This window comes from Carettochelys insculpta, chromosome 5, assembly GCF_033958435.1.
Source record: "Carettochelys insculpta isolate YL-2023 chromosome 5, ASM3395843v1, whole genome shotgun sequence".
Classification (NCBI taxonomy): Eukaryota; Metazoa; Chordata; order Testudines; family Carettochelyidae; genus Carettochelys; species Carettochelys insculpta.
The window spans coordinates 62,648,807-62,664,239 of record NC_134141.1 but is presented as its reverse complement, the minus strand read 5'-3'; the positions used below and the strand labels follow the sequence as shown (position 1 = coordinate 62,664,239).

General features: G+C 40.0%; 1 protein-coding gene across 4 annotated transcripts in view; it reads left to right on the top strand.

The window, feature by feature from the left end:
• APC (APC regulator of Wnt signaling pathway) overlaps nt 1-15,085 on the top strand; it is a 175,222-nt gene extending 160,137 nt beyond the window's left edge. For 2 of the 4 annotated variants that reach the window (XM_074995225.1, XM_074995224.1), the window contains exons 14-16: nt 1,112-1,228; nt 4,411-4,625; nt 5,776-15,085. In XM_074995225.1, the coding sequence (XP_074851326.1) occupies nt 1,112-1,228; nt 4,411-4,625; nt 5,776-12,355 (6,912 nt within the window). In that variant the 3' untranslated portion in view covers nt 12,356-15,085. The remainder of the gene's footprint in view (nt 1-1,111; nt 1,229-4,410; nt 4,626-5,775) is intronic. The other 2 variants (XM_074995227.1, XM_074995226.1) reach the window with 1 other exon arrangement.
• Nucleotides 15,086-15,433: the final 348 nt, after the last annotated feature.

Genomic DNA, 15,433 nt, shown 5'->3' with positions numbered 1-15,433 from the left:
TACCCCCCTCACTGCGTCTCCAGCCTGACTCCCTGCCCCCCACAGTGGCCCACACATCCAACCTGCTGCAACGTAACCACCTCCCCCCCACAGACACCAAACCGCCACAACCTAAACCCCCTGCCGGCCCCGTGCACCTAAACCAATGCAACCTAAACCCCTCTGCCAGGCCCACACACCCAAACCACCTCAATCTAAGCCCCTCTGCTGGTCCCGCAAACCGCCGCAACCTAACCCCACCCCCCCCACACACACACATACTGGGCCCGCGCACCTAAATCACTGCAACCTAAACCCACCCGCCAGCTCTGCAGACCCCAAACTACTGCAACCTAAGCCCCCTCCACCTGCCTCATGCACCTAAACTGCTGCAACCTAACTCTGCCAGCCATGCAGACCAAAACCATCGCAGCCTTAACCCCCCCACCGGCCCCACAAACCCAACGTGCAGCAGCCTGAACCACGACCGCCCCATGGACCCAGCCCACCACCATGTTTTAACCTTCCCTCCCACTCATGTCCCCAAACTTCCCCTAGCCTTTAACTCTCCCCAACCCTTCCCCCCGGCAACCCAAGGTTCACTTACCTTTCAAAAGCGGTGCCACCTGTTGCCACTCCTTCCCTGAGTTAGGAGCACTTGAAACCAATCAGACTTTTACGTGTATTTTTATGGGAATTTAGTGTCACTCTTATGCGTTTTCACCTACAAGCAGAAAGCTGTGAACCAATTGTGCTCATATAGTGAGGGATGAGTGTAGTAGCTGTCACTTTCAGTACTTTCCATTAGAAGACCTCAAATAGCTGTATAAATATTAATAAATTTAGCCACCCTACAGGTACATGAGGTAAAGAAATATTACCGTAATTTTACAAATGGAGAAACTGAAAAAAGGGAGTGTGTCTAACAATGATGGTTACACAACAAGGTCATAGAAGAGGCAAAAATAGAACTAAGGTCTTGAGACCTGCTCCAGTGTCTCAACCACTAGACCATCCTCCCCTACAAAACATTTATTTAAAACAAACACATGCACACGCCCTAAAAGATATAGCCTGTTTCAGTGTTTGTAGAAAGTGCATTTGTGCATTGTTTTCCTTTTATATTTTGCAGGTTATTGCAAGTGTTTTGAGGAATTTGTCCTGGAGAGCAGATGTAAATAGTAAAAAGACTTTGCGTGAAGTTGGAAGTGTGAAAGCATTGATGGAGTGTGCTTTGGAAGTTAAAAAGGTAAAGATATTAAAGGACAGTTGTGTGGTATATTTTTGAGACAGTATGAATGTTTCCTGTTCCTTTATACGCAAAAGAAAAAAAGTATTGTTACTCTTGTTGTCCCAACCACGTATCCAGTATTTGTGGTATTGATGGTTGTTTCCATTAGGTGGAGTTAGCGACTACTTTAATGTAATCCTGATTATCTACAAAAAACTTACAAAAATTGCTATTTCTCCAAACACAGTTAGAATCAAACAGCAAGGGGGTGTGTGTGTGTGTGTGTGTGTGTGTGTGTGTGTGTTTTCCCAATTCTCTCTCAAGCCAGCACCATTGCTCCAAAAGCTCCTTCCCTTCACTTTCTCTTAGGACCATGATTTCAGTTCTTCAATTGCTGTCTCCTTGGCATATTTGCCTGATTCTGTCTGCTTGCTCGCTGGATGCTTTTAGGAACTTGTACTCATAGGTGCATACACCTCCACTGAATGATATTGTCATGCCTATTGGTTTTAATAAAGCTTCAGCCAACCTTCATCTAAGTAATATAATATTTCTTACTTTTAAGTTAACTAAAATAAACATTTGCTATCACCTTAAATGTACTGTGTGTGTTTTACATTATTAAAATATGGCATAAATACTGTATATTTGTGTTAATTGTAATTTAGACTTTAAATCACCAGAAAGAGAAGTCCCTTTTAAAAAACATCACCAATCACATACAAATAATTGTCAGTTTTCTGTCAGGAATACCGTAACTGTTTAAAAGATAGAAGGAAGGCTAGTTTGTTGAATTTTAGATTATTTCTCTTGCTTAACTACAAGTTCATCTCTGTGCACTTTTGAGTAAGGATGTAAGGAGCAAAAGTGGAATAAAATAGTTTCATCCAGTGGTTCTATGCCTTTTACTTGTCAGGACCCTCTCCTATTTTACAGTGTAGGAAGGGCATAGTGATTGCAACTCCTAACATCTGTTCAGGACCCTGGTGGCAGTTTTGACTCTTTGGGCTGAGCATTCATGTCGTGTCTCACCCTTAAAACAATCATTCATGCCAAGCTGATGCTGATCAGAGACTTACTTGTTTCTTCTCTAGGCTCAAACAAATGATCTGAAACTTTGCTACCATGAAAGCCTTGTTGTGGAAGAGGAACTGTTCATGTTAAGTGCTCGTTTCCTCACCTAAAATAATAGCAGAGAGATAGCCATGGTAGTCTGTATTCTATCAAAACAAAAAAGCAGTCATGTAGCACTCTAAAGACTAACAAAATAATTTATTAGATTATGAGCTTTTATGGGATGGACACACTTCTTCAGATCACAGCCTTACCAGAACAGACTCAATATATAAAGGACAGAGGTCCAAAAATTGTTATCAAGGTTGGCAAATCAGAAAAATTGTTATCAAGGTTGGCAAATCAGAAGAGCAAAGGGGCGGCAGGAGGAGTACGTTGGGTGGGGAAGTTAAGAGTTAGAGACAACATTGAAGTATGTAAAAGAGTCCATATAGTGGGCCAGGTAATTGCTGTCCTGGTTCAAGCCACGTGTTAATGTGTCAAATTTGAATATACGTGATAGTTCTGAGCACGCCCTCTGTAGGTTGTTAAAGTTCCTTTTCTCTTAATGACCTGAAAGTCTGTGTTTTAAGAGAAAAGGAACTTTAACAACCATCTACAGAGGGCGTGCTCAGAACTATCATGTATATTCAAATTCGGCACATTAACATGTGGCTTGAACTGGGACTGCAATTACCTGGCCCATTATAAGGACTCCTTTACATATGTTGATGTTTTAGCTAACTCTCAACTTCCCCGCCCCACACATCCTTCTCACCGCCCCTCTGATCTTCTAATTTGCCAACCTTAACAATTTTTGGACCTCTGTGCTTTATATATTGAGTGTTCTGGTAAGGCTATGATCTGAAGAAATGGGTCTGTCCCATGAAAACTCATCACCTAAAAAAATTACGTAAAATAATGAAATGTGTGCATTTTTGGCATTTACATTTAATAGCGTTCACAACTTTTATAGTCTCATCAAATACATTTTTCATTTCTTCTGGCAATCTTTGCCATCAGTGCTTCATGATTAATTACACAAAGTTTCTAAATGGCTGGTGGTACAATAGATAAGATTTTACTCATTAGTGTATGCACGTTTTTCTCTTATCTCAAACATTAAGTGCAAATAACAGAAAAGCAAAGCCAAATCAACCCAATTGTGAGAACTAATTGTAGGAAAACTTCAAAGATTGTTCTTCCCTTATATCATGCACTGAGTTGAACAGCAAAACAGAAAGTCCTCATGTAGGAATCCTGTGTATTCCCTCTGGACAAATATTAAAAGTTATGCACAAGATGATGATACTACTGGAAGGAATCAGTAATGCAAGAAGTACCAGGGTCTCCTAAAATGGCAGTTGCCAAATATTTGTAGTTATATCATGAATATATCAGCCAGCTAGGTCTTTGGAGAAGGGAATTGCTTTACTAATAGCTGGTCATACAAATACAAGTGCAGTCATTGTATTTATAGATAGATGTTTGGTCTCTAGATGGCTAGTGTTCCCTCCTTTTAAAGATAGTGTAGATATCTGCAATCCTTTGCCAGCTAGTCACACCACTCTTTTGAAGCATTCTGACAGAGGAACAACATTGTTAGCATGTTTTGATCTGAATCAGCTGGACAAAAAATACTGCGAGCAGTAGACACACAGAACAGGAAAAGGTGAAACAGAGAAGGTAGTTCAGCTGCCTTGTTCCCTGGCTTCATGTAATCCAGTTAATTCCTTTTATTTTAGTGAAAAGCTGAAGAAATAGTTAGCTAATGAAAACAACAAAACACTAGGCACCTAGTAGCAAACTGATGAATACTGTGGCAAAAATTCCAAATTCTGTAGCTAATTGGAAATGTGCGATTCCATAGCTACTGAATTACATGATCCAGGGGCCTTAATTTAGATTATCAAGGCAGTTCACACTACTTAACACTATTATTTCAGACTCTCCTCAGATTCAGATAGGCATCACTGAATCAGTTAATGCTTTGTTCATATTTTCAAGGTCATCTTTACAACTATTAAGAATTAGAAAATGGCAGAATAATGGTGACCTCCCTGAAAACTGTTAGTGAATCTCTAAGGTTCATGACCAACAAGTTAAAAGCCCCTGAGCTAATGGTGTCATTTTTACTCTTGTCATAGGAATCCACCCTAAAAAGTGTATTGAGTGCCTTATGGAATTTGTCAGCTCATTGCACTGAGAATAAAGCTGATATATGTGCTGTGGATGGTGCTCTTGCCTTTTTAGTTGGTACATTGACTTACCGAAGCCAAACAAATACTTTAGCCATCATTGAAAGTGGAGGAGGAATACTACGGAATGTTTCAAGCTTGATTGCTACAAATGAGGACCACAGGTACCTGGTTTTAAAAGAAACGAGCATCGTTATTTTTTAGAAATTCTGAATTCCCTAGTAGAAGTTTGTTTACAAGAAAATTCATAAAGAAGCTTTCTGATATCATTATATATTCCAAAAAAAGTACAGGTTGAACCCTCTAGTCTGGCACACTCTCATCCAGCATCATCTGTAATCTGGCGTGATTTTAGTTAACCAGACAACCCCTTAACATGGGTATGGCCAAGTTTCCCATGGTCCCATAAAGTTTGTTTGCAGCCACCAGTCCTTGCTCTCACCGTTCTGGGCTGTTATTTAACTGTAGTTTACCCCTAAAGCTGTGTCTAGATTCAGTCCAGCTGCCAGCAGCTTGATACAAATGAGGTCTCACAAAATTGCAAACAGATGCTCATTTGCATAGTCATGACAGAAAAGCAGTGTAGACGTGGTTCTGCTGGCAAAAATCACCTCTGGCACCAGCCCCTTATCCCTGAAAAAGGTGAGGGGTAAGGGGCTGGGGCCAGAAAGCGTTTTTGCTGGCAGAACCACATCTACATTGCTTGTTTTCTGCCACAAATATGCAAATGAGCTGTGTGGATATGCAAATGAGTGCCAACTTGCAATTTCATGAGCCCTCATTTGTGTCATGCTGCTGGCAACTGTACTGAATTTAGATGCAGACTAAGTGTCTAAGAGCCCAGTAAGCAGTGGAAGTGTTGGTAATGCTTCTAGAAAATATTGGCCTCCCATGGTCTGGCAAACTCTCTTGTTTGGCACCAGCCAGGTCCCAAGGGTGCCAGACTAGAGAGGTTCAACTGGTATATTAATCAAGATGGGATTTTATTTTCAAGGGGGTTGGTGGATTCTTTAGGAAGGATAAGTTTTCATCCATCTGGTCAGTCAGAAGAAACATCTTGAAAAGCCTGACATAGAATAGGATTGTAGGGGAGAAAAGGAAACAATAAGGAAGTGATAACTACAATAGAAATTGCTTGATACTCAGTTTGTAATTTAGGAAAAGTAACAAGTTTTGCTGCAGAAATCAAGAAATCATATTAGTTATCTTGATGAAGGACTGCATTTTGCTATAGCCTTTAAGTTTTGCTTCTCTTGTTGAAATACTACCTATTGATTTTTTTTTTCTTTTTTGCTTTCAATTTCTTAATTCCAGGCAAATCTTGAGAGAGAACAGCTGCTTACAAACCTTGTTACAGCACTTGAAGTCACATAGCTTGACAATAGTCAGTAATGCATGTGGGACCCTGTGGAACCTCTCTGCACGAAATGCAAAGGACCAGGAAGCACTGTGGGATATGGGTGCAGTTAGCATGCTCAAAAACCTCATTCATTCAAAGCACAAAATGATAGCTATGGGCAGTGCTGCAGCTTTAAGGAACCTGATGGCAAATAGACCTGCAAAGTATAAGGATGCCAATATTATGTCTCCAGGTTCAAGCTTACCCTCACTTCATGTTAGAAAGCAAAAGGCACTGGAAGCAGAGTTAGATGCTCAGCATTTGTCTGAAACTTTTGACAACATTGATAATTTAAGTCCCAAAACATCTCACCGTAATAAACAGAGACATAAGCAAAATCTGTATAGTGAATATGTTTTGGATTCAAATCGACATGATGATGGAATTTGCAGGACAGAGACTTTTAATACAGGTAATGTGACTGTACTTTCACCATATTTAAATACTACAGTGTTGCCTGGCTCCTCTTCCTCCAACAGAGGAAATACAGAAAACCCTCGGTCTGAAAAGGACAGAAGTGTGGAAAGAGAGAGATCGATTGGACTAGGCAGCTATCACCCTGCTACAGAAAATGCTGGGAATGCCTGTAAGCGAATGGGAATGCAGATTTCTACGGGTGCGGCTCAGATTGCCAAAGTAATGGAAGAAGTAACAAATATGCATATTCCACAAGAAGACAAAAGTTCTGGATCCACAGCTGAAATGCACTGCTTGACAGAAGACAGGAATGCATTAAGAAGAACATCCACTGCTCATGCCCATTCAAACACTTACAACTTTCCTAAATCTGAGAATTCTAATAGGGCATGTCCTGTGCCTTATGCAAAAATGGAATACAAGAGAGCTTCAAATGATAGCTTAAATAGTGTCAGTAGTAGTGATGGCTACGGTAAAAGAGGTCAAATGAAACCTTCCATTGAGTCTTACTCTGAAGATGATGAAAGTAAATTTTGCAGTTACGGACAGTATCCAGCTGATTTAGCCCATAAGATACATAGTGCAAATCATATGGATGACAATGAGGGAGAACTAGACACTCCAATTAATTACAGTCTTAAATATTCAGATGAACAATTGAACTCTGGAAGGCAAAGCCCCTCACAGAATGAAAGATGGGCAAGACCAAAACACGTAATAGAAGATGAAATAAAACAAAATGAGCAAAGGCAGTCAAGAAATCAAAGTACGACCTATCCCGGATATGCGGAAAGTGGTGATGATAATCACATAAAATACCAATCATCTTTTGGACAGCAAGACCCTTTCAGATCAAGAGGATCCAACAGTTCAGAACAAAACAGAGTAGGAACTACTCATGGAATGAACCAGAAAGTAAACCAGTCCTTGTGCCAGGTTGATGATTACGATGATGATAAGCCAACCAACTACAGTGAGCGTTATTCTGAGGAGGAACAACATGAAGATGAAGAAGACAGACCAACTAATTACAGTATGAAGTACAATGAAGAGGAGCATCACGTAGATCAGCCTATTGATTATAGTCTGAAATATTCAACAGAAGTTCCCCCCTCTTCTCAGAAGCCATGTTTTTCTTTTTCAAAGAGTTCCTCTGTACAAAGCACAAAAACTGATCATATTTCATCAAGTAATGGGAACACATCAACCGCTTCATCTAGCTCAAAGAGACAGAACCAGCTTCATCCAAGTTCTGCCCATAGGGGTGGTCATGCTCACAAGCCTGCCTCCTGTAAGACTCCTTCCATTAACCAGGAAACTATGCAGACTTACTGTGTGGAAGATACACCAATATGTTTTTCAAGATGTAGCTCTTTGTCATCTTTGTCGTCAGCTGAAGATGAAATAGGGCGTGATCAAGCCACCCGTGTAACAGATGCTAGTAACACTTTGCAGATAGCAGAACTAAAAGACAATAGTGTGACTCTATCAACTGAAGGTTCAGGTAGTGAAGTCCCAACAACATCACAACATATTAGAACAAAATCCAATAGACTTCAGGCTTCTAGTTTATCTCCTTCTGATTCATCTAGACATAAAGCTGTTGAATTTTCTTCAGGTGCCAAATCTCCTTCAAAAAGTGGTGCTCAGACTCCTAAAAGCCCACCAGAACATTATGTACAGGAGACTCCACTCATGTTTAGCAGATGTACTTCTGTAAGTTCCTTGGATAGTTTTGAAAGCCGTTCCATTGCTAGCTCTGTTCAAAGTGAGCCTTGCAGTGGGATGGTAAGTGGTATTATAAGCCCCAGTGACCTTCCAGATAGCCCTGGACAAACAATGCCACCAAGCAGAAGTAAAACACCACCTCCTGCTCAAGCAGTTCCAGTAAAAAGAGAGACCACTAAAGGTAAAGTACCTAATGTCGAAAAGAGAGAATCTGGTTCTAGACAAGCAGCCGTAAATGCAGCTGTTCAGAGAGTTCAGGTATTGCCGGAGGCTGATACATTGTTACATTTTGCTACGGAAAGTACACCAGATGGATTTTCTTGTTCCTCCAGCCTAAGTGCTCTGAGTCTTGATGAGCCATTTATACAGAAAGATGTAGAGTTAAGAATAATGCCTCCTGTTCATGAAAATGACCATGGAAATGAAACAGAACCTGAACAGATAGATACAAAGGATAACCAAGAAAAGAAAGCAGAGAAGCCTACTGAAACAGAAAAAGATATACTAGATGATTCTGATGATGATGATATTGAAATATTAGAAGAATGTATTATTTCTGCTATGCCAACAAAATCTTCCCGCAAAGCCAAAAAGCTTTCTCAAACAACTACTTCAAAAATACCTCCTCCTGTAGCCAGGAAGCCAAGCCATTTGCCAGTGTACAAACTCCTCCCTTCACAAAACAGATTGCAGTCTCAAAAGCATGTTAGTTTTACACCTGGAGATGATATGCCACGTGTGTATTGTGTTGAAGGTACACCAATAAATTTTTCTACAGCTACATCTCTGAGCGATCTCACGATAGAATCACCACCAAATGAGCTGGCCAATGTGGAGAATGTAGGTACAGGGGCAGAATCAAGTGAATTTGAAAAGAGAGATACCATTCCCACTGAAGGTAGAAGTACAGATGATGCTCAAAGAGGGAAAGACTCAGTCATGTCTGCTTCAGGGTTGGATGATGACAAAACTGAAGAAGGTGACATTCTTGCAGAGTGCATTAATTCTGCTATGCCAAAAGGAAAAAGCCACAAGCCTTTCAGGGTGAAAAAGATAATGGATCAGATTCAGCAAGCATCAACATCTTCATCTGTAAGCAGTAAAAGCCAACCAGAAGGTGAGAAAAAGAAGCTAACATCTCCAGTAAAGCCTATGCCTCAAAGTAATGAATACAGAGCACGCTTAAGAAAAAACACTGAGTCAAAAAATAATTTTAGTAGTGAAAGAACCTGTTCAGATAAAGATACAAAGAAACAAAATTTCAAAAATAACTCAAGAGACTTAAATGATAAACTTCCAAGTAATGAAGAACATGTAAGAGGAAGCTTTGCATTTGATTCTCCTCATCATTACACACCTATTGAGGGGACACCTTATTGTTTTTCACGGAATGACTCACTAAGTTCACTAGACTTTGATGATGATGATGATGTTGACCTTTCTAGGGAGAAGGCTGAATTAAGAAAAGGAAAAGAAACTAAGGAAGCAGAAACAAAAGCTTGCACTAATACAGAACAGACTTCAAATCAGCAGTTGACTACTAGGACACAAGGTTGTCAAAAACATCCAACAGGCAGAAGTCAACCTAAAACTCTGATGCAAAAGCAAACCCCTTTCCCTCAACCATCCAAAGATATTCCAGACAGAGGTGCAGCTGCTGATGAGAAAATGCAGAATTTTGCTATTGAAAACACCCCTGTTTGTTTTTCTCGCAATTCATCTTTGAGTTCTCTCAGTGATATTGATCAAGAAAACAACAACAAAGAAAGTGAACCTGCAAAACAAACTGAACCTCCTGATTCACAGACAGAGTCAAGTAGACCACAGACTTGTGGTTATGCACCCAAATCATTTCATGTGGAAGATACACCAGTGTGTTTTTCTAGAAACAGTTCTCTTAGTTCTCTTAGTATTGATTCAGAAGATGACCTTTTGCAGGAATGCATTAGTTCTGCCATGCCTAAAAAGAAAAAGCCCTCAAGACTCAAGAGTGAAAGTGAAAAAAATAGTTCCAGAAACATAGGTGGTATATTGGCAGAAGACTTGACACTAGATCTGAGAGAGATACAGAGGCCTGATTCAGAGCATGGTCTCTCACCTGATTCAGAGAACTTTGATTGGAAAGCTATTCAAGAAGGTGCAAATTCTATAGTTAGTAGCTTACATCAAGCTGCTGCTGCTGCTTCACTGTCTAGACAAGCTTCATCAGACTCTGATTCCATCCTTTCACTAAAATCTGGGATTTCTTTGGGATCACCATTTCATCTTACTCCAGACCAAGAAGAAAAACCTTTTGCTAGCAATAAAGGTCCAAGAATTATTAAACCAGGGGAGAAAAGTACATTGGAAACTAAAAAGGTAGAGTCAGAAAATAAAGGAATCAAAGGAGGAAAGAAAGTTTATAGAAGTATGATTACAGGAAAAGTTCGCTCTAATTCAGAAGTTTCAAGCCAGTTGAAGCAGCCCCAGCAAACAAATATGCCTTCAATCTCACGAGGTAGGACAATGATTCATATTCCAGGAGTGCGAAATAGCTCTTCCAGTACAAGTCCAGTTTCAAAGAAAGGGCCCCCACTCAAGAACACAGCCTCCAAAAGTCCCAGTGAAGGCCAGAATTCCAGTAGTTCTCCAAGAGGTGCCAAATCATCACTGAAATCAGAGTCAAGTCCTGTAACCAGGCAACCAGCTCAGCAGGGTGGGTCAAGTAAAGGACCTTCTAGGTCAGGATCTAGAGATTCCACTCCTTCTAGACCTCAGCAGCAGCCACTAAGTAGACCTCTGCAGTCTCCAGGTCGAAGCTCAATTTCCCCAGGCAGAAGTGGTATAAGTCCTTCTAACAAATTATCTCAACTGCCCAGGACTTCATCTCCCAGTACAGCTTCAACTAAGTCCTCAGGTTCAGGACGAATGTCGTACACGTCACCAGGCAGACAGATGAGCCAGCAAAACCATGCAAAACAAGCGGGGTTACCCAAAAGTGCCAGTGGCATTCCCAGAAGTGAGTCTGCCTCCAAAGGTTTGAACCAAATTCTTAGTAGCAGTAATTCAAACAAAAAGATTGAACTATCAAGAATGTCATCCACGAAATCCAGTGGAAGTGAATCTGACCGATCAGAGAGACCTGTTCTAGTGCGCCAGTCAACTTTTATTAAAGAAGCTCCAAGTCCAACTCTACGAAGGAAATTAGAAGAGTCTGCTTCATTTGAATCTTTGTCTCCTTCTAGACCTGATTCTCCCACCAGATCCCAAATACAGACCCCAGTTTTAAGTCCATCTCTTCCTGATATGTCCTTGTCTCATTCAACTGTACAGGCTAGTGGTTGGCGAAAATTACCTCCTAATCTTAACCCTTCTGTAGAATATAATGATGGGAGACCAGCAAAACGCCATGATATAGCTCGTTCTCATTCTGAGAGCCCATCTAGATTGCCAATCAATAGATCAGGAACATGGAAGCGTGAGCACAGTAAGCATTCTTCATCGCTTCCTCGTGTTAGCACTTGGCGTAGAACTGGAAGTTCTTCCTCAATTCTGTCTGCTTCTTCAGAATCCAGTGAAAAGGCAAAAAGTGAAGATGAAAAACAACCTGGAAGTTCTTTTTCTGGACACATACAAACTAAAGAAAGTCAAGTACCAGCAAAAGGGACTTGGAGAAAGATAAAGGAAAATGACATTCCTCAGATACTGAATAACCCTTCTCATAATTCCTCTTCAGGTGCTACAAATGGTGGTGATTCAAAAATTTTAATTTACCAGATGGCACCTGCTGTCTCTAAGACTGAGGATGTGTGGGTGAGGATTGAGGACTGCCCTATTAATAATCCTAGATCTGGACGATCACCTACTGGAAATACTCCTCCAGTTATTGACAGTGTTTTAGAGAAGGGGAATGCGAATGGTAAAGATTCTAAGGATATTCAGGGAAAACAAAATACAGGGAATGGAAATGTTCCTGTTCGCACGATGGGTTTAGAAAATCGCCTGAATTCATTCATTCAGATAGAAGGTCCAGATAAGAAGGGCACAGAAACAAAACCTGTGCTGAATAACCCTGTTCCTGCACCCGACATTAATGAAAGCATTATTAATGAACGTACACCATTCAGTTCCAGCAGCTCAAGCAAACACAGTTCACCTAGTGGTGCTGTTGCAGCAAGAGTGACTCCTTTTAACTACAATCCAAGTCCACGAAAGAGCAGTGCAGATAACAGTTCTGCTCGGCCATCACAGATACCTACACCAGTAAATAACAGCACAAAGAAACGAGATTCAAAGACTGAAAATACAGACTCTAGTGGAACTCAAAGTCCTAAACGTCATTCTGGGTCTTACCTGGTGACTTCTGTTTAAATAAATTAAAAAAAAAAAACTGATGTATTATTTACAAGTGCTATGTAGAAATTTTGTTTCAAAGGAAACTTTAAAAGACTGGGGATTGGGTTTTTTGTTTTTGTAAATAGGTTTGATTCTCGTAGAGGGTCCTTGTTCTGGAAGCCATATTTGATAGTATACTTTGTCTTCACTGGTAATATTTTGGAGGGACACCTGATTGATTGATAGTTTGGAATAAAATCGCTACAAGCAAATATATTTGTACAGTATGTTTTACATGTATTTAATTAGCATCCTGTCCCATGATCCTTAAATATGGCTTATCCTGAAATAATGAACACTTACTGATAGAGATGATACAATTATATTGCTGTTTCAATTATTTCTAGATTACAAACTGACTAAACTACATCAGGGAAAAAATTGGTATTTATGCAAAAAATATATTTGGTATTTGTGAATCCATCTAACCCTCTAATTAATCATGTGGCTGTGAAATTCACAGTAATATGGTTTCTGCTGAACAAGCTTTCCTAGCCTGCTTTTTTGCATGAATGGAAATGATGGTTCATGTTCTGAAGTAATGATTAACATTTCTGTGGTCACATAATGTGCATAGATAGCTATGGTATAACAATTTACACTTTTCTTTGTGTTCTGCAAAAAAAGGAAATCTGTGTACCTGTAAAACCTTGAACCAAATTATTTTACCTGGACTAGATTTTATCTGAAAGTAGGTAGAATTTTTGCTATGCTGTAACTTGTTGTATATTCTGTTGAGGTGAGATGGCTGCTCTTTTATTAAGGAGACGTGGGTGATGTCTCAAAAGAAACTAAAATGAACATTTCAGAATAAATTATTACTGTACGTAAATTGTGTGTTACTTCTGCATTGCTGAAGAAATTCAATATTTCATTTTGAGATGTTATCTTAAAATGTGTTGTATAATGCACTTAGACTGAAGGCCTGACCTACCATGTCTTAGACATGACTCATGTGCTCTGACTTTCATCCTCCAGTTACCAATGGTTTGTTACAAATGCATGTGAAGGTTGCAGGATCAGGCCATAGGTCTTCTGTACTTTTTTTTGTTCGTTTTTGTTTTGCAGTTGTGAGGTTTTCACACATCTCAGGCATAAGGCTAAAGGCAGAATATGTCAAGAAGCCAAGAAGTGTAGTTGTTTCACAGCTGCATAGCCTGGAATATTGTGTGTATAAAAGGGGAGTTTTTAAAGTGGTTTATTTCTCTCTTGTTTGTTTTTAAAAAAAAAAAAATTAGGAAAATGTAAAATTGGGACTCTGAAACCAGAATAAAAAGTTGTCAAACTTTGATACATTTTTGATGTATTTGAAAATAATAAAGGGGTGAAGTAAAAAAAGAAAAAATAAAAAAAATAAAAAACCCAAAGATACTAGATCTTCAATGTCATGGTTTAAAAAAAGAAAAAAAAATCAGCTTTGTTCCTGAGCTATGATACTTGCTTCCTGAAGCCTTTTAAGAAATACTTATTAAACTGTTTCTGAAGGAAACGCTCTGATAAACTAACAGTTAAGTGCCTGTGCACAAATATATCAACATTTATGCGCAGTTGATCAAACAACTCTGCTTTTCTGAAATGTAATTTGTTTGTTACTACAAAGTCATGAGTCTAAGTACTTGGTATTCAGGATTTCCTGACATCAGATGCCTGGAGTGAGGCACTCATGCAAACTTGCATTTTGACAGTATATAAGAGCTGTATTGAGTATATAATATCTACAGCCTTTGCATTTGGTCTAGTGTTGAAATTAATCTATTTTAGCTTCAATTTTGCATATTTAGGACCTGTGCTATTTCAAAATGTCTGAGCCACTGCAAACAAAGTATTTCTATCAGTCACTGAATGCAGACTCCAAAAGCCCTCTATGAAGAAGAGAGAGTTTTAATTCAGTATTTTGTACTCGCTCCCAACCCATTCATTTGCTGTAACATTCATAGAGGTACAGTTTATTTAGACATGTTGGTAATATTATTATTGTGAGGATCTCACAATACTAATTCACACCACACTGGTACAACATAGATACTATTATTCTCGTTTCACAGATAAAGAAATGGAGGTACACAGAAAAGCTAAGTTATCTATTCAGAGGCACACAGGAAGCCTTAGAATTTTCAGACTAGTATTATAGCTGCAAAACCATGTTTCATATCAAAGATGCAATTTTTATATCTGAGCCTTTTCATCAAGTAAGCTCTATCACAGTATACCACAAAAGTACAGAATATTCAGTTTACACTAGCCCAATGTCTGATTCTTTTTAAATTAAACCTCATCCATGTAATAAAACTACAGTAAACCCTCAATGTAACAGACCCTGATATAATGGACTTTGGAAATAACGGATGCTGTCTGCCAACCCCGTGCCTTCCCCTAAATAAATGCTGGAGACTCACCACAGCTGCTGCCAGGGCTGGAGGAGCCGCAGCTCTGCTCTGGTCTGCATGGAGCATATTGGCCACTAGCCGCCACTGCCTGCAATAGCAATGAGTAGCAGCCATGGTGTCGGAGGCTGCTGCCCGCTGGCAAGCTGGGGGCGGCCATGCTCTATCTTTGCGCGGACAGCTTGGAGCTGGGGGCTGGAGGGGAGACACTGCTGAGAGCTTCAGGAGGTGGAAGGAGCCAAGCCAGCATTCAGCTCCTCTCCTGGTAATTGGGAAAGGGAGATGGAGGTGTGAGGGGAAGAATGGGGCAGGAGTTGGGGAAGGGAAGAGGCGGACAGAGGACAGGAGTGAGTGATGGGCTGGGAAGGTCAGTGCATCATCATACAGTATAACCATTAAAATATAATGGACTTTCAGCATTAACAGACACCCCTTTCCCCACATTAGTCCATTAAATGGAGGGTTTACTGCAATTAAGATTAAATGTGTGTATATCTAAATATACATTATGTTCCACATCCATTATGGAGCCATGAAGGATTCAAGCAAACACTCTAGTTTCTTGTACAGAGGGGGTTAACTCTCGCTTCACTACCTCTTCCTGCTCAGCTTTAAAAAAAAGGCTGCTGGAGACAGAAAAAGTCAGGAGCCAGGCTCTGGAAAGCACATT